The sequence below is a fragment of the Thunnus maccoyii genome, chromosome 9, assembly GCF_910596095.1.
Source record: "Thunnus maccoyii chromosome 9, fThuMac1.1, whole genome shotgun sequence".
NCBI lineage: Eukaryota > Metazoa > Chordata > Actinopteri > Scombriformes > Scombridae > Thunnus > Thunnus maccoyii.
Genome location: NC_056541.1, coordinates 1,378,875 through 1,403,512, shown reverse-complemented (window position 1 = coordinate 1,403,512; position 24,638 = coordinate 1,378,875). Strand labels below are relative to the sequence as shown.

General features: G+C 37.2%; 2 protein-coding genes across 5 annotated transcripts in view; both read left to right on the top strand.

Moving 5' to 3' along the window:
• Nucleotides 1-12,824, top strand: part of LOC121904535 (bile salt-activated lipase-like) — a 15,012-nt gene extending 2,188 nt beyond the window's left edge. For 2 of the 3 annotated variants that reach the window (XM_042422327.1, XM_042422326.1), the window contains 10 exons: nt 551-670; nt 2,323-2,520; nt 3,710-3,840; nt 5,073-5,180; nt 5,791-5,914; nt 6,632-6,818; nt 8,136-8,342; nt 8,957-9,154; nt 10,146-10,253; nt 12,495-12,824. In XM_042422327.1, coding sequence (XP_042278261.1) covers nt 551-670; nt 2,323-2,520; nt 3,710-3,840; nt 5,073-5,180; nt 5,791-5,914; nt 6,632-6,818; nt 8,136-8,342; nt 8,957-9,154; nt 10,146-10,253; nt 12,495-12,555 — 1,442 coding nt within the window. In that variant the 3' untranslated portion in view covers nt 12,556-12,824. The remainder of the gene's footprint in view (nt 1-550; nt 671-2,322; nt 2,521-3,709; nt 3,841-5,072; nt 5,181-5,790; nt 5,915-6,631; nt 6,819-8,135; nt 8,343-8,956; nt 9,155-10,145; nt 10,254-12,494) is intronic. The other variant, XM_042422328.1, reaches the window with a different exon arrangement.
• A 2,773-nt stretch (nt 12,825-15,597) lies between these two features.
• The window catches only part of dok2 (docking protein 2), a 28,634-nt gene continuing 19,593 nt past the window's right edge, over nt 15,598-24,638 (top strand). For both annotated transcript variants that reach the window (XM_042422111.1, XM_042422110.1), the window contains exon 1: nt 15,598-15,734. In XM_042422111.1, the coding sequence (XP_042278045.1) occupies nt 15,675-15,734 (60 nt within the window). In that variant the 5' untranslated portion in view covers nt 15,598-15,674. The remainder of the gene's footprint in view (nt 15,735-24,638) is intronic.

Genomic DNA, 24,638 nt, shown 5'->3' with positions numbered 1-24,638 from the left:
AAGTTCCAGCTGTTTGACCTCTGAGGGGTCGTTCACACCTTGAGAGTCATTGAGGTCACATGTTCGTCCTCCTGGGAGTCATGTGATGGTCGACGGGACCTCGCTGACTGGCTGATACCTGGAGGATGTAATTTATTCACTATGTCTGTTTACATCCTGCATTTTTACACTTTGTTGCAATATTTGGCTATTTTTTTGAAATTACTGTTTCCACTCAGTTTTTTATGCACAAATTGCAAATGTGAATAAAAACATGTGGCTAGAAAGACACCTACAGTCATCTCCAGTTGTCTGATGCACACTCCCGTCACCATGACAACCCTGTGCAGAGGAAGATAACGTCTGTACATGGGTTACAATCTGCAATCTTTAAAATTTGACCCAGTTTGGGTCAATAAAGCAGTAAAACAACATCAGGTTAACTTTAGTAATCTGTTATTTTAACCAACACGACGAGCTTTAGCTAAAAACTGTCATAAATGATACACAAGTTATTAACAATCAATAACAAACTGTGACGTGTAAGTTTAATCGTGTCTGTCGTTTCCAGGAATCCTGAAGGCCACAAAGTATCGGGATCGCTGCCTGCAGGTGACGCTGCTGCAGACGAAAACCCAGGGCAGCGAGGACTGTCTCTACCTGAACATCTTCGTTCCTCAGGGACGCAAACGTAGGAAACACACACACACACACACACACACACACACACACACACAGCTACACTGGTGTTTACACAATATCCTGCATGTTACTGAAGCATCTTCATCATAGAATCCAAAAAAAAAAAAAACGACTTTCATCAAACACGTCGTCTTCTTCTGTCCTCATCCTCATGTCAGTACGCCAAATATGAAACTACAGCTAGCTGCCTGTTAGCTTAGCGTAGCATAAAGACTAGACCAGTGTGGATCTGTCCAAAGATAACAAAATCTTCTTCTTCTGTCCTTATAAACGATCCGCTGAGAGCTCGATGTGTCGGGTAAAAACTGTGTTGACTTTGTGTTTGTGGAGAGAAGTTTTGGGGTTTTTGCGCCTGGTGGACACGAGAGGAACTGCAGCTCAACGCGACAAAAACTGTCTTTATTTACAACAAAACAGCACAACAACAGTCAAACAAATACAGTTCACCTCAATAAAAAAAAAAGTCTTTTTAGCTCTTTTGTTCTTCACATCTTTCATTAAGGATCAATAAAATCAATCAATCAATAAAAGCTGGAGCAGTGCGGTTAGTTCCATAATTACTTTAAGCAATTATTTTAGTTATTTTTTTTTTTAGCAATTTCACAACAAGTCTTCAAATTAATATTAAATAAGCAGATCTGTGGTTTGATCATGTGACTCCAGAACGACACATAGCGTCTCCATCAGCAGGACGACATCATCAACACGTCACTGTTAATCAATAATGATGATTGATTGATGACGTGGCAGCGCTGTGGTTCAGGTCTTGTTTGGGTTAAAATCATCACTCTGTTCATGTTAGAGAAACATGTGGTGGAGTTAAAGTTACTACCTCCTTAAAGTTAGGCCACCTTCGTCGTCATGGCAACAATAATAACCACGAGGTTAAAGGTTAGGGGACGATCGTAGTTACGCTTTGTCCCGATTCGCGGTTGGAAACAGCCTCCATCCATCCATCCAATCATCCTCCTCTGACACATATATCTACAGTACTGTATATATATATATATATATATATATATATATACAGTACTGTATAAACATCATCTGAGCTGCACCGCTGCTCCGACACATCGCCGCGCTGTGAAGCCAGTTTGACTTTAATTATAACTTCCTGTTCGTCATGTGATGGAACATGAGCAGCTGTAAAACAGTGAATAAATGATTAATTTTATTATCACGATTTGATCCATTCCGTTCAATAACATTTGGAAAGTAAAACAGCTGCATGATTTTAAATTATTTTATCTCATTGAAGTGAACGAGGAGCCGACAGGAAGTCAGCCAGTTAGCAGAAGTCTCTACTGAGCATGCTCAATGGGCCTGTGGAAGCGTGAGCAGCATCCAAGTCGTTTCTTTATATTCTGGCTTCATGCGTCACTGAGCAGCTTTCACAGGAACAAACAGACGCCATCTTTGATTACTAAATCTGTTGTGCTCATTAAAGTGAACTGAAGTGATTTAAAGGATCTGGAGCCAGATTTAGATTTGTGGATGTGATGTTTACAGCAGCTGAATAATAATCATAATAATATTTACGTCCATCGCATCCAGACGCCATGATGTCAGAATGAACCCTCCAGCTTCCTGCTCTCTCTCTCTCTCTCTCTCTCTCTCTCTCTCTCTCTCGCCGTCTGTCAGTGTCCACTAACCTCCCGGTGATGGTGTATCTGTTCGGCGGCGCCTTCCTGTTGGGGGCGTCCAACGACGTGGCGATCCTCGGAGACTCGCTCTATGACGGGAAGGAGATGGCGGACAGGGGCGGAGTCATCGTCGTCACGGTGAACTACAGAGTCGGCACGATGGGTTTCCTCAGCACCGGAGACGACCGACTGCCAGGTCTGATCCAAAACGCCACCGATACGTAAACTATTGATCTTCTATTGATTCTTCTTCACACGACACACAGTAGAGGAGCCGAAATATAAATTAACATCACATGGAAATACTCAAGTAAAGTACGAGAACCTCAAAACTGTACTGAAGTACTTGAGTAAATGTACTCAGTTACTTTCCACCATTAACCTCCATATCCAGTCTAACCAGTGCTGAGTTTATCTGTGGTTCAGTGTTTTAGCGTTTAGTTAGCGTTTAGTTAGCGTTTAGTTAGCGTCACTGTTTAAATTGTGTCTGATCCTCCATCCATCAGCACACTGGTTCATGTTTTTAGGGTCAAACTGGTGTGTTTGGTGCCTGCTGGTGATTTCCCAGCATGCATGTGTGTATGTTTGTTGTCTTATCAGTGTATTAGCAGAGAACCTGCGGCTGTTAGCTCAGCTGCTAAACGCTCCTTTGATGTGACCAGTTGGACAAAATCCACTCGTTCTGCTCGGTGTTTCTCGGTGGGTCTGTTGGGGGAAACAGATAGTGGAGGTTAACGTGTTGTTCAGGTGTGATCTGATATGTTGACGGGCCTGTAGCAGCCAGTACAAACAGAACAGGGCAGGGGGGGCGTCCAGTATACCAGTATGACCCCGTATGAACCCTTCAGTACGTAGCGGCCAGATGATCCACAAACCTGTTCACAGAAGATTTAGACTTTTAAACATTTGACTCGGCATTTTGAGTCGATTTTCTAATCAGCTCAGAGGATTTTTGGCTAGCAGTGCTAACTGTCTGCAAGCTAACGTTAAACAAAGTATGCTAGCAGACGCATATTTGTTGAGCAGCGTTCTTATTTGAGTTCAGAGTTAATTTGGTTGTTTGTTGGGATCCTGAAGAGATTCATTTTTGTTATGAAATGACATATAAAGTCTCTTGATGCATTTGAAACTGTGGATTAGTCTCCGAGCACATTCATGTGTAAAACACTGTCAGAGTCAGAGATTCATATCATGCAACAGCAGGTCTATGAATCCTGGACGACCTCCACAGACCGTTGACGTTGACATATACTTCACAAGCGTGGGGTATGATTAATCAACCGAGAGGATTTTAGAGTAATTTATGAAATAAAAAGTCGTCTCCTGACGTCCTGCTGAGCTCAGCGACAGGAAACACTGACCAGGTGACGACTTTTACCTCTCAGGTAACTACGGTCTGTGGGATCAGCACGCCGCCATCTCTTGGGTCCGCAGGAACATCCAGGCCTTCGGAGGGAATCCAGACAATATCACCATCTTCGGCCAATCAGCCGGAGCCGCCAGCGTCAGCTTCCAGGTCAGAGAATAAACACAGCTGCCGACAGAAAGCTCAGGAAGACACTTTATTTAAAAAAACACAGCTGCATGAGTTTAGATCTGTATCGACCTGCTCAGGACCTTCTGTTGACCTTTGACCTCTGCTGCACTTTATTCACCATCACAGACAGAAGAATAAAAACAAAGAAACACAAATCACACTGAAGCTAACAGCTATGAAGCCTGTTTCATTATCAATAACAGCAGGTTACACTGACGTTAGCTTACACGCTAACTCATTTTAGCTCACTCCTCATTTAATGTATGGAAGCCCACTCACGCCGAGAAAAGAAAGAAAATATGAAATGAAACGTAACGAGTGATGAAGCAAAATCATTCACTGTAAATCAAAATTATTGTAAGACAATATTTTGGCTTTAAGTCAAAGTTACTATGAGATATTAAGTCAAAATGATTCGGTGTGTATGGAAGTCTATTTCTGCCAGGAAAGAATAAAACAGATTAAATGTTAAGAATGACAAAAATAGTAAACTATATTTAAAAGTCAAACTTTTTGACTTACTGAGTGAAAGTAATGAGATTTCCTCACATTGAATCTTTTTTTCTTTTTTGGTGCAAAAGTTAAATAATTATTACTTAGTATTTCATAATTTTAACTTAAATTATTAAATCAAGTCACATTTATGAGCTATGTACAGTATGTCTTACATTTTGTTTAGTCTAATTCAAACTTATGGGAATTATGAGATTTAATTTTGTTTTACTGTCTTGACTCTTTATTGATAAATATACATAAAGATACTATTTGTACGTATATATGTAACCGTAATATAGTACTTCCTTTTTAAAAAAAGTCTTCTTTGTTCTATTTTATTGCCAATTTTATTATTTTATTCTATACTAATTTAAAATATTTTAATATTTGTTAATGCATTCTGCTCTGACTGCAGTTCACTGTGAAATCCTTCGTTATATAACGACAATAACACTGAACTATGAACCATTAAATAAATTCATAAATTTGACAGACTTTTGACAGTTACTAAGTCTTTCTAACTAATTAATTTTGATTCACATAATATCTAAAATTTGCTTTATTATGTAATACTCTTAAATTTAGCATTTCATCATTTTGTTTCCTTTTTTCTGGCGGAAATGAGCTTCCATACAAAGAGTAGTCGGCTGGAGGGATCGATCAGGTATAGAGAGAGACCTGAATGCATCTCATCATGTATTGATCTTTGTCCTCAGATGCTGTCGCCCCACAGTAAAGGATTATTCCGCAGAGCGATCACGCAGGGCGGGACGGCCCTCAGTCCCTGGGCTCTGCAGAGGAAACCGATGGCTCTCACCAAGAAGGTCCACCGACCACTCCACTCAAGTTATTTATTTATTTATTTATCGATAGACGCATTTTAGTCTCTTTAGCATTCATCTTAATTCACTTTTAAATAGAGGCTCGGTGGATTGCATACAACACTTCGAAGGGTTGTAGAATTTTCTAATCTTGATCTGAAATAATCTATTAATTGTTCGTCAGTTATAAAAAGCAAAGACGCCAACCATGGATGAGTGAATTTCCATCTATCTTAGAATAATAATTAGAGACTCTCAGACATGAAAGTCTACGTCGTGTTTACAAGTTTAAGTTGTTTAATTATGAAAAAATAGGCGGAATTTTGCAGATTTTGTCATTTTATGGATGAAATGAACGAAGCAGGAAGGCAGAGACAATATAACAATATAAACTAAAGGTAACTCTGCTGCACTTCAACACATTTACATCAACTTACAAATGTAATAAAACACAGCTACGTTATTGATTCTGCTCGTTGATCTTTAACGATTCCTGCGTGATAAACTGTTGAATGGAAAGCAGCTCCTCATACTGGTCTAACTTTAGTCAACTGGTTTATCTTGACCATCAACCTGACTTTTCTTGTTTTAAAGGTTGTTTTTGTTTCTGCAGGTTGCGCGGAAGGTCGGCTGTTGGAGAACTAACGAGGACGAGATGCTGACGTGTCTGAAGATGTCGGACCCGGTCGGTCTCACCATGGCTGGAAAGCTCGACATAATGCTGATTCTGGGCAAAGGTCAGCACACCTGATCCTGAAAAAACATGTCTTTATTCACTGAAACATGACTCTTCACTCTCTCTTAACTATGATTAAAGCTGCATTAAGACGTTTCTGACCACCAGAGGGCAGAATTTAGACCCAAAACTTGCTTCCAGCCCACCGGTGTTTTTGCAGTGAGCTGTTGATTCTCAGTGGGATCAGCATGAAACACCAGCAGCTTTTATAAAAGTTAATAATAAAACCACGACCACAGTAAAGTAACCCGTCAGTCAGTTTTTTTTTACTGTGTTTTGACTGAAACATGCTGAAATTATTGGGAACATTTGGCCCCATATAAAGAACATTTTCGTCTCCTAAACATCTCAGACTTTTCTCTGTGAGGTCTGTTTGTGCAACTGTTTCAACAAACTCTCTTAATGTCACAAACTTGTAGTAAATCTCCAGTTTCAGCCTGATGAACGTCACTTGTTCACGAGGAGCTGAACGTTCCTGAGATTTCATCATCAGCATCATTTACGCCCCTAAAACATCCATATAAGGAGACCTGTTCTGGTCTGTTTCATTCACAAAATGTTCCCAAAGAGTGAAAAGAAGAACTGGTTACTTCCCCTGCCATCATTAATAACATTTGGATGCTGTAAAATGGGTGAAAAGACCGCAACCGAGAACTAAAGCTGTACAGACGTGAACCTTTGTAGATCAGGGACTAGCTAAGGTCCGTCCTCTCTGCAGGTGTCATCATGGATCTTCTTGAATTCTCTCCGGTGATTGACGGTGATTTTGTCCCGGACGAGCCCGGTCGGTTGTTCCACAATGCAGCTCAGTTTGATTACCTGGCCGGCGTCAACAGCATGGACGGACACATTTTCGCCGGTGTCGACGTTCCTTCCATCAATAGGAACAAGGCCAACACCACTGTGTGAGTACTGAAACACTACAGGATGTTCACTCTGAAAACACAATGTTTTTTTTTTGCAATGCAGTGCAAAAAAGCCAAGAATTTTATGTGATTCCACTGCTAGCAAACACAGCTCTGGATCTGGCATCTGGAGTCCCACAAGGCACAGTTCTGGGTCCTCTGCTTCATAATCTTTATGTGTTACCACACATAATCACAAATCATCATACAAGCTTAATATTGACATTCGTCACTATGCAGATGACACCCAATTCTATATAATTCTTGATCTGGATGATTTCAGCCCCTTTAACTGAATGAATCCTAGTTATTGGTCCAATATTGTGTCTTTGCTCTTAGACACAAACTATGGTCTCCATCCCACACCGAGGATACTAAAAGTTTTAACCGTCAGTGAAATCCTTTTCTTCTCTTTCTTCCGGAGAGTCAGATGTTCCTCTCTCATGTCAGTACGCCAAATATGAAACTACAGCTATCAGTCTGTTAGCTTAGCTTAGCATAAAGACTAGACCAGGGGAAAACAGCCAGCATGGCTCTGTCCAAAGATAACAAAATCCACCTGCCAGCTTCTCGAAATCTCACTGATTAACATGTTATATCTGTTTTGTTCAGTCTGTACAAAAACTAAAGTGTAAAAATGACATGTTGTGGTTTTACGGAGGTTATGTGTCAGTACTTCTTGGCCCGGGAGAGGTGGTTTTCTGAGGCCAGATGCATAAAATTGTAGATTCGGGACTAAAACTGTGTGTACACACAAAGCCAGAAATATATAGACGCATTCTTTTTGTCATATTTATAAAGCCGTGCGTACACATGGTTGATTTATACATCTCAGGCATTGTGGAACTGGGTGTATGAGCCACATTTCTACTCCTACAATGAGCCATAAATGGATGAAGACGCCCTGAACCAGCTGTTTTCATATCAATAGGCCACCTGCTCCACCAGTCTGTACACCTGTCAGTGAAACAAATGGCAAACAGAAGTGCAGTTTCAACGACTGTGCAGTTCTTTATAGCTTCTATATCTTTAATTCATCACATCGTCAGTAATGATGTCTCAGAAATGTAATCAATGATTAGTTATTAGTTCATATCTAAACCAGATTTACAAGGTGTGTCACAACTAAAGAATAAATAAAAATAATATTAAAAGCTAAATAAATAAAAAGAGCTCAGGTGAGAATGGGCGGATCCACGCCGTGGAAGCAGGCGGAGGATTGGATCTACTCTACGGACACATTTATTAATATGGAGGAAAATCGTTGACGGCAGGCTCTCCGTAGTGATGACAGGATGTTTCTGGTGTTCTCCTCAGAGCGCAGGTGAAGGGTCTGCTGGCCGGCTTGACTAAAGAGAAGTCGAACTCCCCTGTTATCACCTCCGCCTACAACGTTTACTCCGCCAACTGGGACTCGATTCCAGACCCGGCGATGATGAAGAAGACGGTGGCCGACATAGAGACCGACTTCCTGTTCCTGGTCCCGACTCAGGTCGCCCTCCGACTCCACGCCAACAACACCAGGTCAGCTCTGACGTGCTCACAGTGGTAATGTTAGCATGTTGATGTTAGCATGTTGATGTTCACCAAGCTCTCCAGGAAAATGCGATTTAGTGATTGCAATTATTAATGCAAATTAAAGAAATCTCTGCTACTATATTTTTATATTAATGTATTTATTTTAATGGAATTATTGACTTATTTTATTTGGTGCTAATGTTAGCCTGAAAGTGTATTTAATAAAGGCTTGTAAATGGAACTCTAGTACAGTATTTTCTGTTTTATAGAACTTTGAGTCCTCATGGTTCTCATGTTCAGAAAATACATTAAACATTAGCACTGAAATATAGTTGTTTATGTGATATGCAGGATGCTTTTTATCCAAGGGAGTCATTACATATGACTCTTCACTGGTAATAGTTTTCAAGAAAGTGCATTATTCTCCTTTGCTTGCAGTTTTTCTCAATTCCTGCAATTTTACCACATAAAGAGACATAATTTTGGAGAAGAGCCGCTGCAAAATCAAACCTTGTTGGCCGTAATAACCACAAAAAAAACAACAACTGTGAAATCTTGGAGGGACTTGTTAGCACGCTAACATTAGCTAATTAGTAATAATGATGTTGTTTGTCCCTCAGTGGAGCCCGTACCTACTCCTACCTGTTCAACATGAACACTCGTATCCCAGGATTCCCTCGCTGGGTGGAGGCGGAGCACGCTGAGGAATTGCAGTACCTGTTCGGTAAACCCTTCTCTACCCCGGTGGCCTACTTCCCCCGACACCGAGACCTGTCCGGCTACATGATCGCATACTGGACCAATTTCGCCAGGACCGGGTACGCTCCCATCATGCACTGCAAACACCAAACACTCAGTCCAGCACACCCCAGTATACCCAGGTCTGCCTCTAACCACTAAGTACTGGTCTGAACTGGCCTTTATGGTTCACAAAAGCCCAATTCAGTTAACCAGAGGAACTAATCTGAGGAACTAAACTGGGAACTGAAAGTGTCTGTTGTGCATCCTGACTGTGTTTCCACCACATCTGAGGAACCAGGTAGATCCTGCAGATTAGACTCATGAGGAATTAAAAACTGAAACTCAGCATCCACGCATGAAGAAACAACAACACAGGACTGTCCTGTTGTTCTTTGTATTTACTGCTGCAGGAGTTGGATGTAATCAATGAATGAAAAGCAGAAATGCAGCGAGTCTCCACAGTAAATCATCTGCTGAGTGTTTGATGGTTTTATTTCTGCTTTAAAACCAAACGACATGAAACAATCACTCTTTCACCGGCTTTGTTCTCGCTACCGCCGCTCCCTCTCCTTACTTACCAGTCACTGTACAAATAGAAAACAATCAAGCTGTAGTTAATATATACAGTCTATCAACATTTCATGGCAAGCATCAGGGTAAAATACATTTGCAGTCCCGGATTCTCAGCTGTTCTGTTCAGTTAAGCAATTTCACTTAATATGGGAAGATTATAATTTTCCTCAACTTCCCCAAACAAATACCAGCAGTCATAGTAAGTCATTATAAAATCTAGTGATGAGGACCAACTAAGCACCTCCCACTGACACACCTGTTCCTCCTTCCTCACCTGTCTCACCTGTCATCCAGTAATCCACTTGATCCCCTGGATCCTAAAGTCCGACCTGCTACACTTGTTTGAAGCAGCCACACTGTCTATGTTTGACTCCACCCCCTTCCGTTCCTGTACTTTTAGACCCCCCCCCCCTAATGTTGCTTTGGTCCAGTGTCCAATGTAAACTGGTCTGAATTGGTTTGATCCGATCTAAACTGCCTCTTCTCCTCCTCCAGTGATCCCAGTAAAGGCGACAGTAGAGTCCCAGTTTCGTGGCCCCCTTTCACCACAACACAGCAACCCTACCTGACTATCAACCACAGGATCAAGAAGTCCTCTGTCAGGTACTCTACTGCGTTCTACTGTCCTCTACTGCGTTCTACTGTCCTCTACTGCGTTCTACTGTTATTCTACTGTGACTCTACTACGTTCCACTGTCCTCTACTGCGTTCTACTGTTATTCTACTGTGACTCTACTACGTTCCACTGTCCTCTACTGCGTTCTACTGTCCTCTACTGCGTTCTACTGCTATTCTACTTTGACTCTACTGCGTTCTACTGTCCTCTACTGCGTTCTACTGCTATTCTACTTTGACTCTACTGCGTTCTACTGTCCTCTACTGCGTTCTACTGTTATTCTACTGTGACTCTACTACGTTCCACTGTCCTCTACTGCGTTCTACTGTCCTCTACTGCGTTCTACTGTTATTCTACTTTGACTCTACTGCGTTCTACTGTCCTCTACTGCGTTCTACTGTTATTCTACTGTGACTCTACTGCGTTCTACTGTCCTCTACTGCGTTCTACTGTTATTCTACTGTGACTCTACTGCGTTCTACTGTCCTCTACTGCGTTCTACTGTTATTCTACTGTGACTCTACTGCGTTCTACTGTCCTCTACTGCGTTCTACTGTTATTCTACTTTGACTCTACTGCGTTCTACTGTCCTCTACTGCGTTCTACTGTTATTCTACTGTGACTCTACTACGTTCCACTGTCCTCTACTGCGTTCTACTGTCCTCTACTGCGTTCTACTGCTATTCTACTTTGACTCTACTGCGTTCTACTGTCCTCTACTGCGTTCTACTGTTATTCTACTGTGACTCTACTACGTTCCACTGTCCTCTACTGCGTTCTACTGTCCTCTACTGCGTTCTACTGCTATTCTACTTTGACTCTACTGCGTTCTACTGTCCTCTACTGCGTTCTACTGCTATTCTACTTTGACTCTACTGCGTTCTACTGTCCTCTACTGCGTTCTACTGTTATTCTACTGTGACTCTACTACGTTCCACTGTCCTCTACTGCGTTCTACTGTCCTCTACTGCGTTCTACTGTTATTCTACTTTGACTCTACTGCGTTCTACTGTCCTCTACTGCGTTCTACTGTTATTCTACTGTGACTCTACTGCGTTCTACTGTCCTCTACTGCGTTCTACTGTTATTCTACTGTGACTCTACTGCGTTCTACTGTCCTCTACTGCGTTCTACTGTTATTCTACTGTGACTCTACTGCGTTCTACTGTCCTCTACTGCGTTCTACTGTTATTCTACTTTGACTCTACTGCGTTCTACTGTCCTCTACTGCGTTCTACTGTTATTCTACTGTGACTCTACTACGTTCCACTGTCCTCTACTGCGTTCTACTGTCCTCTACTGCGTTCTACTGCTATTCTACTTTGACTCTACTGCGTTCTACTGTCCTCTACTGCGTTCTACTGTTATTCTACTGTGACTCTACTACGTTCCACTGTCCTCTACTGCATTCTACTGTCCTCTACTGCGTTCTACTGCTATTCTACTTTGACTCTACTGCGTTCTACTGTCCTCTACTGCGTTCTACTGTTATTCTACTGTGACTCTACTACGTTCCACTGTCCTCTACTGCGTTCTACTGTCCTCTACTGCGTTCTACTGTTATTCTACTTTGACTCTACTGCGTTCTACTGTCCTCTACTGCGTTCTACTGTTATTCTACTGTGACTCTACTACGTTCCACTGTCCTCTACTGCGTTCTACTGTTATTCTACTGTGACTCTACTACGTTCCACTGTCCTCTACTGCGTTCTACTGTTATTCTACTGTGACTCTACTACGTTCCACTGTCCTCTACTGCGTTCTACTGTTATTCTACTGTGACTCTACTACGTTCCACTGTCCTCTACTGCGTTCTACTGTTATTCTACTTTGACTCTACTACGTTCCACTGTCCTCTACTGCGTTCTACTGTTATTCTACTTTGACTCTACTACGTTCCACTGTCCTCTACTGCGTTCTACTGTTATTCTACTTTGACTCTACTACGTTCCACTGTCCTCTACTGCGTTCTACTGTTATTCTACTTTGACTCTACTATGTTCCACTACTGTGACTGTTGTGTTTTACTTTGTTCTAGTTTACTCTACTGTGATTCTACTGTGTCCCAGTTTAGTGTTTTAGTTTCTTAGTTTCTGCACTTCATTCTACCAGCCGTCTTCTCCTCTTTGGTTCATTATTCTATTGTATTCTATTGTATTTTATTGAGGTGAAAACAGATGAAGGCAGATGAGGATTCAGGCATTAAATCTGATGTTTGGTCTCTCCAGGTACGACCTGAGAGCGGAGTACGTCACCTACTGGACCTCCACCTACAGCGGCCAGCTGTGAGGAAAGAGAGAAGAAGAAGAAGAGGATGGAGAGATGAGAGAAGAAGAAGAAATCTGATCCAACAGTTTAAACGGTCTGATTTAACCTGCTGCTGTTTATGTTTCTGCCTCTCTGATAATCACAAACTCCTGTCTATGAGTGTTTGATGGATTATTAACAGTAGAAGAAGAATGAGGATTACAGGACAGAAATAAATAAATATATATAATCTGTTTGACTTCAGCAGGTCAGTCAGGAAGCTCTTCTCTTGGGTCATAAATAAAGATGAAATCTGCTCTCGTGGTCGTTTTATTTCTCCTCTGGACACAAACTGATGTCTGGTAACTTTTTTGTTTTTTGTTACAAAAAGGTGTTTCCATGTGTTGTTCAGCTCCAACATGTACGGATGGATTTGAGAAGTTGACATTTGGAGTAAAGAAGGAGAAAAAGAAGTGAAATCCTGCTACTATAGTTTGTTTACGTAGCCTCCGGAGCCGGAGGAAGCTTCCTGAAGCTGACCAATCAGAACAGAGTGGGCTCATCAGGAGGCGGGGCCTTAAAGAGACAGGAGCTAAAACGGCCTGTTTCAGACAGAGGCTGAACTGAGGGGCTGCATAAAGGAGATAAATAAGAAGTTTTTAAAGGTTCTATACGTAGAATTGTGAAGCAATTAACATGTATAGTTGTTTTTTATGGCCAGTGAGTGGACGGGTAGTGATATGATGTAGAAAAATGAGACCTTCCCCGACCTTCTCAGTTGTCTGTAGCGGTCTGTGGACTGATTTCTATGTGAAAGACTTTCTGTGAAAATCTAAAGGATGTGATGTTCTTGCGCGCTCCTGAGTGCCTTGCCCCTCTAACGCTAATGTCAACAAACGACCGCCATTACAACCCAACAAAAACGGTGCTATCTGACTAGAAACACCTTGCAGATATTAGCTCTCCAGCTAATGAAGCAGCTAGCTGCCTCCATCAACCACAGTTAAAACATCATTTCCTCAACAATGGAGCAGAAAACGAGCTCTAGAGCGACAGCAGAACATAGTCAACCCTTTTGTTTTTCTGTTTGTGGTCCACACGTGGTAATAAGAGCTTATTACCATCTTTCACAACAAAACCGCAGCTTGTTGCTCACTAGGCCGCAGCTCACTGGGTCTACAGGTGTTTAGTCAACATGGTTGGTTTGCAGGTTGAATCAGGTTCGGGTGGTTGATTAACACATATTTTTTTTGCGAGTGTGTGTGTGGCTCTCACCAGTCAGCAGCCACAGTGCAGCTGGAGACTGTGTGTGTGTGAACATGCACATGTACATATAGGGGGGGGGGGGATTAAGACTTACTGAGAGTCAGAGATGCTTTGCTGAAACATGGTGCAAAACACAATGATAGAGATCTTTTATGTAATTATGAGAAGTGTAAGCAATAGTCTCACTCTCCAAGCATCAGTATGTTGACTGCAGCTCATTTAACGGCCACAGATGTCACTAACGAGAAGGAATTTAATGATTGTCACCAACAGAACCTTTTACTGGAAATCATGTAAAGATGTTCCAGTAGAGCCCCAGAACATAAACACATAAATATAGACCTGAGAATGTGCAGAATATGTGTCCTATAATAAGAATAATAAGACAGATCTGTAGAGTTTGGGATATTTTACAGTGTGAATATAAACTTGTCAGCAACAACTCTCTGTGGTCAGACCACAGATACGCTGATACTGAGGTCTGGAAGGAGATGAAGATGTGTTATACTTGTTAACTTTGCCAATTCAATTTACATAAAAACATATTATCTTTATTAAATATGATGCCTCGTTACAGATAAGACAAACTTCACCATGTTAATGTGTTCACAATAATAATTCTATAGTATAATATAAATAACACAGTATTTCAACCAAGTGATGACACCACAAAATTCACATCTGAAGCATAAAATCACAGTCCAATTCAAGATAAGTGTACAGATCAATACTGGGCATGCTCAGTGTCACAGGAGATGTGCTCCTGATATAACGCTACAGATGGAAGAAAATTCATTCTTCCTAAACGTTTCCATGACAACAATTATCAATTAATGACTTCCACCTGCTCAGGAAGTTGCACATTTTCGGTGATTTTCACTCATTTGTATTTGGCAACTTGTTTTTACATATTTCAACTAAACTCTGAACTCACGTGGCAGGACAGGACTTTAACTTGTGATGGTGTATTTTTACATTGTACTATATGTATTTTAGGATTCAAAGACTTCCTCTTACTGAGAATAACAGAGTCATAATGTACCAAGAGCCTCCGACATGGCCACCAGGGGGGGGGGGGCAGGATGCATAATGGGTTTTTTGGTGAAGATCAACAGCTAATCAGCACATCAAGGACAAGGTGGCAGGCAGGTGGAGTTGAAAAAAAGGAAAGGTAAAGTGAAAATTAGTGATCGGAAAAGGAGAAAATAATTTGAATTTGCATAAAAGTCTGACATGAAGGAAGGAAGAATGATACTGAAAGAGGAGGATCACACAACCGGTTAGTTCTGCATTAGACATTGCAACAGAGTGTGAAGGCAGGAAGCTGCGATGACACACTCAACGTTTTTCTGCTTCACACTGATACCACAGAGAGAGAGAGGGAGGAAAGAAAAGAGGAGGTGAACGACAGCAGAAAGAGAGGGGAGGGTGAGACTTTTCGGACAGTCGAGCGAGTTCAGAAAGAAAAAGAGGAGAAAAGGAGACGAGACGAAAGGAGGTGAAAGGAGACAAGAAGAGGAGGAGGAGAGAAAGGAGAAGTTGAAGTTTGAAGTTCTTTAAACAAAAGAATCAAACACGTCGCAGAGGAAAAACAGAGGAGGTGAAGAAGAGCGAAAAGAGGAAGAGAAGGACCGGGAGAGAGAGGAGAAGAAGAGGAGGAATAATAACTGAACACTGACAAGAAGAGGAGGCAAGAGGAGTGAGACGTTAAACAGAAGAGGAAGCAGAAGGGCTGAGAGGAGAGGAGGAGGAGAGGGAGAGAGGAAGAGAAGAGTAGAAGGAGAGGCGAGAGGAAGAGGAGAGTAGAAGGAGAGGAGAGTAGAAGGAGAGGAGAGGAGGAGGACAGGAGAGGAGGAGGACAGGAGAGGAGGAGGAGGAGGAGCTGCAGTGTCATCATGGAGGAGGACATCAGGAAACAGGGGATGCTTTACCTCCAGCAGCAGAGGTTTGGAAAGGTACAAACACCAACATTAACACTGACACACAACAGAACTAACGCTAACGTTAAGAATACCTGTAACATAACAGTATGAGCGGCAACAGCAACAAGTAACAAGAGCAATAACAACAATAACAGTAACAGTTACGTAGCAGTAGCAGTGATATAACAGTAACAGTGACAATAAAATAGCAGTAACATAACAGTAACAGTAATACAGCTGTGACATAATAGTAACAGTAACGTAACAGTAACATAGCAGTAACATAATAGTAACCGTAACAATAAAATAGCAGTAACGTAGCAGTAACAGTAATGTAACAGTAACAGTGACAGTAACGTAGCAGTAACAGTAATATATAGTAACAGTAACAATAAAATAGCAGTAACGTAAAAGTGACAGTAACGTAGAAGTAACAGTAATATAATAGTAACAGTAACAGTGACAGTAACGTAGCAGTAACAGTAACATAATAGTAACAGTAACAATAAAATAGCAGTAACGTAAAAGTGACAGTAACGTAGAAGTAACAGTAATATATAGTAACAGTAACAGTAACAATAAAATAGCAGTAACGTAACAGTGACAGTAGCGTAGCAGTAACAGTAATAAAATAGTAACAGTAACAGTAACGTAGCAGTAACAGTAATATAATAGTAACAGTGACAGTAACATAGCAGTAATAGTAATATAATAGTAACAGTGACGGTAACATAGCAGTAACAGAAATATAATAGTAACAGTAACAGTAACATAGCAGTAACAGTAATATAATAGTAACAGTAACAGATATGTAGCAGTAACAGTAATATAGTAGTAACAGTAATATGATAGTAACAGTAACGTAACAGTAACAGTAATATAATAGTAACAGTAACAGATATGTAGCAGTAACAGTAATATAGTAGTAACAGTAATATAATAGTAACAGTAACAGATATGTAGCAGTAACAGTAATATAGTAGTAACAGTAATATGATAGTAACAGTAACGTAACAGTAACAGTAATATAATAGTAACAGTAACAGATATGTAGCAGTAACAGTAATATAGTAGTAACAGTAATATAATAGTAACAGTAACAGATATGTAGCAGTAACAGTAATATAGTAGTAACAGTAATATGATAGTAACAGTAGCGTAGCAGTAACAGTAATATAATAGTTACAGTAACAGAAATGTAGCAGTAACAGTAATATAGTAGTAACAGTAATATGATAGTAACAGTAATAGCAGTAACAGTAATATGATAGTAACAGTAACGTAGCAGTAACAGTAATATGATAGTAACAGTAGCGTAGCAGTAACAGTAATATAGTAGTAACAGTAACAGAAATGTAGCAGTAACAGTAATATGATAGTAACAGTAACGTAGCAGTAACAGTAATATAATAGTAACAGTAATATGATAGTAACAGTAACGTAGCAGCAACAGTGATATGATAGTAACAGTAATATGATAGTAACAGTAACGTAGCAGTAACAGTAATATGATAGTAACAGTAATATGATAGTAACAGTAACGTAGCAGTAACAGTAATATGATAGTAACAGTATCGTAGCAGTAACAGTAATATAATAGTAACAGTAATATGATAGTAACAGTAACGTAGCAGCAACAGTAATATGATAGTAACAGTAATATGATAGTAACAGTAACGTAGCAGTAACAGTAATATGATAGTAACAGTAATATGATAGTAACAGTAACGTAGCAGTAACAGTAATATGATAGTAACAGTAATATGATAGTAACAGTAACGTAGCAGTAACAGTAATATGATAGTAACAGTAACGTAGCAGTAACAGTAATATGATAGTAACAGTAACGTAGCAGTAACAGTAATATAATAGTAACAGTGATATGATAGTAACAGTAACGTAGCAGTAACAGTAATATAATAGTAACAGTAATATGATAGTAACAGTAACGTAGCAGTAACAGTAATATAATAGTAACAGTAATATGATAGTAACAGTAACGTAGCAGTTACAGTAATATAATAGTAACAGCAATATAATAGTAACAGTAACGTAGCAGTAACAGTAATATAATAGTAACAGTAATATGATAGTAACAGTAACGTAGCAGTAACAGTAATATAATAGTAACAGTAATATGATAGTAACAGTAACGTAGCAGTAACAGTAATATAATAGTAACAGTAATATGATAGTAACAGTGATATGATAGTAACAGTAACGTAGCAGTAACAGTAATATAATAGTAACAGTAATATAATAGTAACAGTGATATGATAGTAACAGTAACGTAGCAGTAACAGTAATATAATAGTAACAGTAATACGATAGTAACAGTAACGTAGCAGTAACAGTAATATAATAGTAACAGTAACGTAGCAGTAACAGTAATATAATAGTAACAGTAATATGATAGTAACAGTAACGTAGCAGTAACAGTAATATAATAGTAACAGTAATATGATAGTAACAGTGATATGATAGTAACAGTAACGTAGCAGTAACAGTAATATAATAGTAACAGTAATATAATAGTAACAGTGATATGATAGTAACAGTAACGTAGCAGTAACAGTAATATAATAGTAACAGTAATATGATAGTAACAGTAACGTAGCAGTAACAGTAATATAATAGTAACAGTAACGTAGCAGTAACAGTAATATAATAGTAAGAGTGATATGATAGTAACAGTAACGTAGCAGTAACAGTAATATGATAGTAACAGTGATATGATAGTAACAGTAACGTAGCAGTAACAGTAATATAATAGTAACAGTAATATGATAGTAACAGTAACGTAGCAGTAACAGTAATATAGTAGTAACAGTGATATGATAGTAACAGTGATATGATAGTAACAGTAACGTAGCAGTAACAGTAATATAATAGTAACAGTGATATGATAGTAACAGTAACGTAGCAGTAACAGTAATATAGTAGTAACAGTAACAGTAACATAGCAGTAACAGTAATATAATAGTAACAGTAATATGATAGTAACAGTAACGTAGCAGTAACAGTAATATAATAGTAACAGTAATATGATAGTAACAGTAACGTAGCAGTAACAGTAATATAATAGTAACAGTAATATGATAGTAACAGTGATATGATAGTAACAGTAATATGATAGTAACAGTGATATGATAGTAACAGTAACGTAGCAGTAACAGTAATATGATAGTAACAGTAACGTAGCAGTAACAGTGATATGATAGTAACAGTAACGTGGCAGTAACAGTAATATAGTAGTAACAGTAACAGTAACATAGCAGTAACAGTAATATAATAGTAACAGTAATATGATAGTAACAGTAACGTAGCAGTAACAGTAATATAATAGTAACAGTAATATGATAGTAACAGTAACGTAGCAGTAACAGTAATATAATAGTAACAGTAATATGATAGTAACAGTAACGTAGCAGTAACAGTAATATAATAGTAACAGTAATATGATAGTAACAGTGATATGATAGTAACAGTAACATAGCAGTAAAAGTAATATAATAGTAACAGTGATATGATAGTAACAGTAACGTAGCAGTAACAGTAATATAATAGTAACAGTAATATGATAGTAACAGTAACGTAGCAGTAACAGTAATATAATAGTAACAGTGATATGATAGTAACAGTAACGTAGCAGTAACAGTAATATGATAGTAACAGTAATATGATAGTAACAGTAACGTAGCAGTAACAGTAATATAATAGTAACAGTAATATAATAGTAACAGTAACAGTGACAGTAACGTAGCAGTAACAGTAACATAATAGTAACAGTAACAATAAAATAGCAGTAACGTAAAAGTGACAGTAACGTAGAAGTAACAGTAATATATAGTAACAGTAACAGTAACAATAAAATAGCAGTAACGTAACAGTGACAGTAGCGTAGCAGTAACAGTAATAAAATAGTAACAGTAACAGTAACGTAGCAGTAACAGTAATATAATAGTAACAGTGACAGTAACATAGCAGTAATAGTAATATAATAGTAACAGTGACGGTAACATAGCAGTAACAGAAATATAATAGTAACAGTAACAGTAACATAGCAGTAACAGTAATATAATAGTAACAGTAACAGATATGTAGCAGTAACAGTAATATAGTAGTAACAGTAATATGATAGTAACAGTAACGTAACAGTAACAGTAATATAATAGTAACAGTAACAGATATGTAGCAGTAACAGTAATATAGTAGTAACAGTAATATAATAGTAACAGTAACAGATATGTAGCAGTAACAGTAATATAGTAGTAACAGTAATATGATAGTAACAGTAACGTAACAGTAACAGTAATATAATAGTAACAGTAACAGATATGTAGCAGTAACAGTAATATAGTAGTAACAGTAATATAATAGTAACAGTAACAGATATGTAGCAGTAACAGTAATATAGTAGTAACAGTAATATGATAGTAACAGTAGCGTAGCAGTAACAGTAATATAATAGTTACAGTAACAGAAATGTAGCAGTAACAGTAATATAGTAGTAACAGTAATATGATAGTAACAGTAATAGCAGTAACAGTAATATGATAGTAACAGTAACGTAGCAGTAACAGTAATATGATAGTAACAGTAGCGTAGCAGTAACAGTAATATAGTAGTAACAGTAACAGAAATGTAGCAGTAACAGTAATATGATAGTAACAGTAACGTAGCAGTAACAGTAATATAATAGTAACAGTAATATGATAGTAACAGTAACGTAGCAGCAACAGTGATATGATAGTAACAGTAATATGATAGTAACAGTAACGTAGCAGTAACAGTAATATGATAGTAACAGTAATATGATAGTAACAGTAACGTAGCAGTAACAGTAATATGATAGTAACAGTATCGTAGCAGTAACAGTAATATAATAGTAACAGTAATATGATAGTAACAGTAACGTAGCAGCAACAGTAATATGATAGTAACAGTAATATGATAGTAACAGTAACGTAGCAGTAACAGTAATATGATAGTAACAGTAATATGATAGTAACAGTAACGTAGCAGTAACAGTAATATGATAGTAACAGTAATATGATAGTAACAGTAACGTAGCAGTAACAGTAATATGATAGTAACAGTAACGTAGCAGTAACAGTAATATGATAGTAACAGTAACGTAGCAGTAACAGTAATATAATAGTAACAGTGATATGATAGTAACAGTAACGTAGCAGTAACAGTAATATAATAGTAACAGTAATATGATAGTAACAGTAACGTAGCAGTAACAGTAATATAATAGTAACAGTAATATGATAGTAACAGTAACGTAGCAGTTACAGTAATATAATAGTAACAGCAATATAATAGTAACAGTAACGTAGCAGTAACAGTAATATAATAGTAACAGTAATATGATAGTAACAGTAACGTAGCAGTAACAGTAATATAATAGTAACAGTAATATGATAGTAACAGTAACGTAGCAGTAACAGTAATATAATAGTAACAGTAATATGATAGTAACAGTGATATGATAGTAACAGTAACGTAGCAGTAACAGTAATATAATAGTAACAGTAATATAATAGTAACAGTGATATGATAGTAACAGTAACGTAGCAGTAACAGTAATATAATAGTAACAGTAATACGATAGTAACAGTAACGTAGCAGTAACAGTAATATAATAGTAACAGTAACGTAGCAGTAACAGTAATATAATAGTAACAGTAATATGATAGTAACAGTAACGTAGCAGTAACAGTAATATAATAGTAACAGTAATATGATAGTAACAGTGATATGATAGTAACAGTAACGTAGCAGTAACAGTAATATAATAGTAACAGTAATATAATAGTAACAGTGATATGATAGTAACAGTAACGTAGCAGTAACAGTAATATAATAGTAACAGTAATATGATAGTAACAGTAACGTAGCAGTAACAGTAATATAATAGTAACAGTAACGTAGCAGTAACAGTAATATAATAGTAAGAGTGATATGATAGTAACAGTAACGTAGCAGTAACAGTAATATGATAGTAACAGTGATATGATAGTAACAGTAACGTAGCAGTAACAGTAATATAATAGTAACAGTAATATGATAGTAACAGTAACGTAGCAGTAACAGTAATATAGTAGTAACAGTGATATGATAGTAACAGTGATATGATAGTAACAGTAACGTAGCAGTAACAGTAATATAATAGTAACAGTGATATGATAGTAACAGTAACGTAGCAGTAACAGTAATATAGTAGTAACAGTAACAGTAACATAGCAGTAACAGTAATATAATAGTAACAGTAATATGATAGTAACAGTAACGTAGCAGTAACAGTAATATAATAGTAACAGTAATATGATAGTAACAGTAACGTAGCAGTAACAGTAATATAATAGTAACAGTAATATGATAGTAACAGTGATATGATAGTAACAGTAATATGATAGTAACAGTGATATGATAGTAACAGTAACGTAGCAGTAACAGTAATATGATAGTAACAGTAACGTAGCAGTAACAGTGATATGATAGTAACAGTAACGTGGCAGTAACAGTAATATAGTAGTAACAGTAACAGTAACATAGCAGTAACAGTAATATAATAGTAACAGTAATATGATAGTAACAGTAACGTAGCAGTAACAGTAATATAATAGTAACAGTAATATGATAGTAACAGTAACGTAGCAGTAACAGTAATATAATAGTAACAGTAATATGATAGTAACAGTAACGTAGCAGTAACAGTAATATAATAGTAACAGTAATATGATAGTAACAGTGATATGATAGTAACAGTAACATAGCAGTAAAAGTAATATAATAGTAACAGTGATATGATAGTAACAGTAACGTAGCAGTAACAGTAATATAATAGTAACAGTAATATGATAGTAACAGTAACGTAGCAGTAACAGTAATATAATAGTAACAGTGATATGATAGTAACAGTAACGTAGCAGTAACAGTAATATGATAGTAACAGTAATATGATAGTAACAGTAACGTAGCAGTAACAGTAATATAATAGTAACAGTAATATGATAGTAACAGTAACGTAGCAGTAACAGTAATATAATAGTAACAGTAACGTAGCAGTAACAGTAATATGATAGTAACAGTAATATAATAGTAACAGTAACGTAGCAGTAACAGTAATATAATAGTAACAGTAATATAATAGTAACAGTAACGTAGCAGTAACAGTAATATAATAGTAACAGTAACGTAGCAGTAACAGTAATATAATAGTAACAGTAATATAATAGTAACAGTAATATGATAGTAACAGTAATATAATAGTAACAGTAATATGATAGTAACAGTAATATAATAGTAACAGTAATATAATAGTAACAGTAATATAATAGTAACAGTAATATAATAGTAACAGTAATATGATAGTAACAGTAATATAATAGTAACAGTAATATGATAGTAACAGTAACGTAGCAGTAACAGTAATATAATAGTAACAGTAACGTAGCAGTAACAGTAATATGATAGTAACAGTAATATAATAGTAACAGTAACGTAGCAGTAACAGTAATATGATAGTAACAGTAATATAATAGTAACAGTAACGTAGCAGTAACAGTAATATAATAGTAACAGTAACGTAGCAGTAACAGTAATATAATAGTAACAGTAACGTAGCAGTAACAGTAATATGATAGTAACAGTAATATAATAGTAACAGTAACGTAGCAGTAACAGTAATATAATAGTAACAGTAACGTAGCAGTAACAGTAATATGATAGTAACAGTAACGTAGCAGTAACAGTAATATAATAGTAACAGTAATATGATAGTAACAGTAACGTAGCAGTAACAGTAATATAATAGTAACAGTAACGTAGCAGTAACAGTAATATAATAGTAACAGTGATATGATAGTAACAGTAACGTAGCAGTAACAGTAATATGATAGTAACAGTAACGTAGCAGTAACAGTGATATGATAGTAACAGTAACGTAGCAGTAACAGTAATATGATAGTAACAGTAACGTAGCAGTAACAGTAATATAATAGTAACAGTAATATGATAGTAACAGTAACGTAGCAGTAACAGTAATATAATAGTAACAGTAACGTAGCAGTAACAGTAATATAATAGTAACAGTAACGTAGCAGTAACAGTAATATAATAGTAACAGTAATATAATAGTAACAGTAATATGATAGTAACAGTAATATAATAGTAACAGTAATATGATAGTAACAGTAATATAATAGTAACAGTAATATAATAGTAACAGTAATATAATAGTAACAGTAATATAATAGTAACAGTAATATGATAGTAACAGTAATATAATAGTAACAGTAATATGATAGTAACAGTAACGTAGCAGTAACAGTAATATAATAGTAACAGTAACGTAGCAGTAACAGTAATATGATAGTAACAGTAATATAATAGTAACAGTAACGTAGCAGTAACAGTAATATGATAGTAACAGTAATATAATAGTAACAGTAACGTAGCAGTAACAGTAATATAATAGTAACAGTAACGTAGCAGTAACAGTAATATAATAGTAACAGTAACGTAGCAGTAACAGTAATATAATAGTAACAGTAATATAATAGTAACAGTAACGTAGCAGTAACAGTAATATAATAGTAACAGTAATATAATAGTAACAGTAACGTAGCAGTAACAGTAATATGATAGTAACAGTAACGTAGCAGTAACAGTAATATAATAGTAACAGTAATATGATAGTAACAGTAACGTAGCAGTAACAGTAATATAATAGTAACAGTGATATGATAGTAACAGTAACATAGCAGTAACAGTAATATAATAGTAACAGTAACAGTAAGGTAGCAGTAACAGTTTACCTTGTGAGGCAGCTGGATTCACGAGATCATGCGAGAATCCATCTTGTCTGGCCTCATGTTATGGTCCGTGTCTGAACCACCGGTAGTTTGGACCAATCAGCGTCCTATG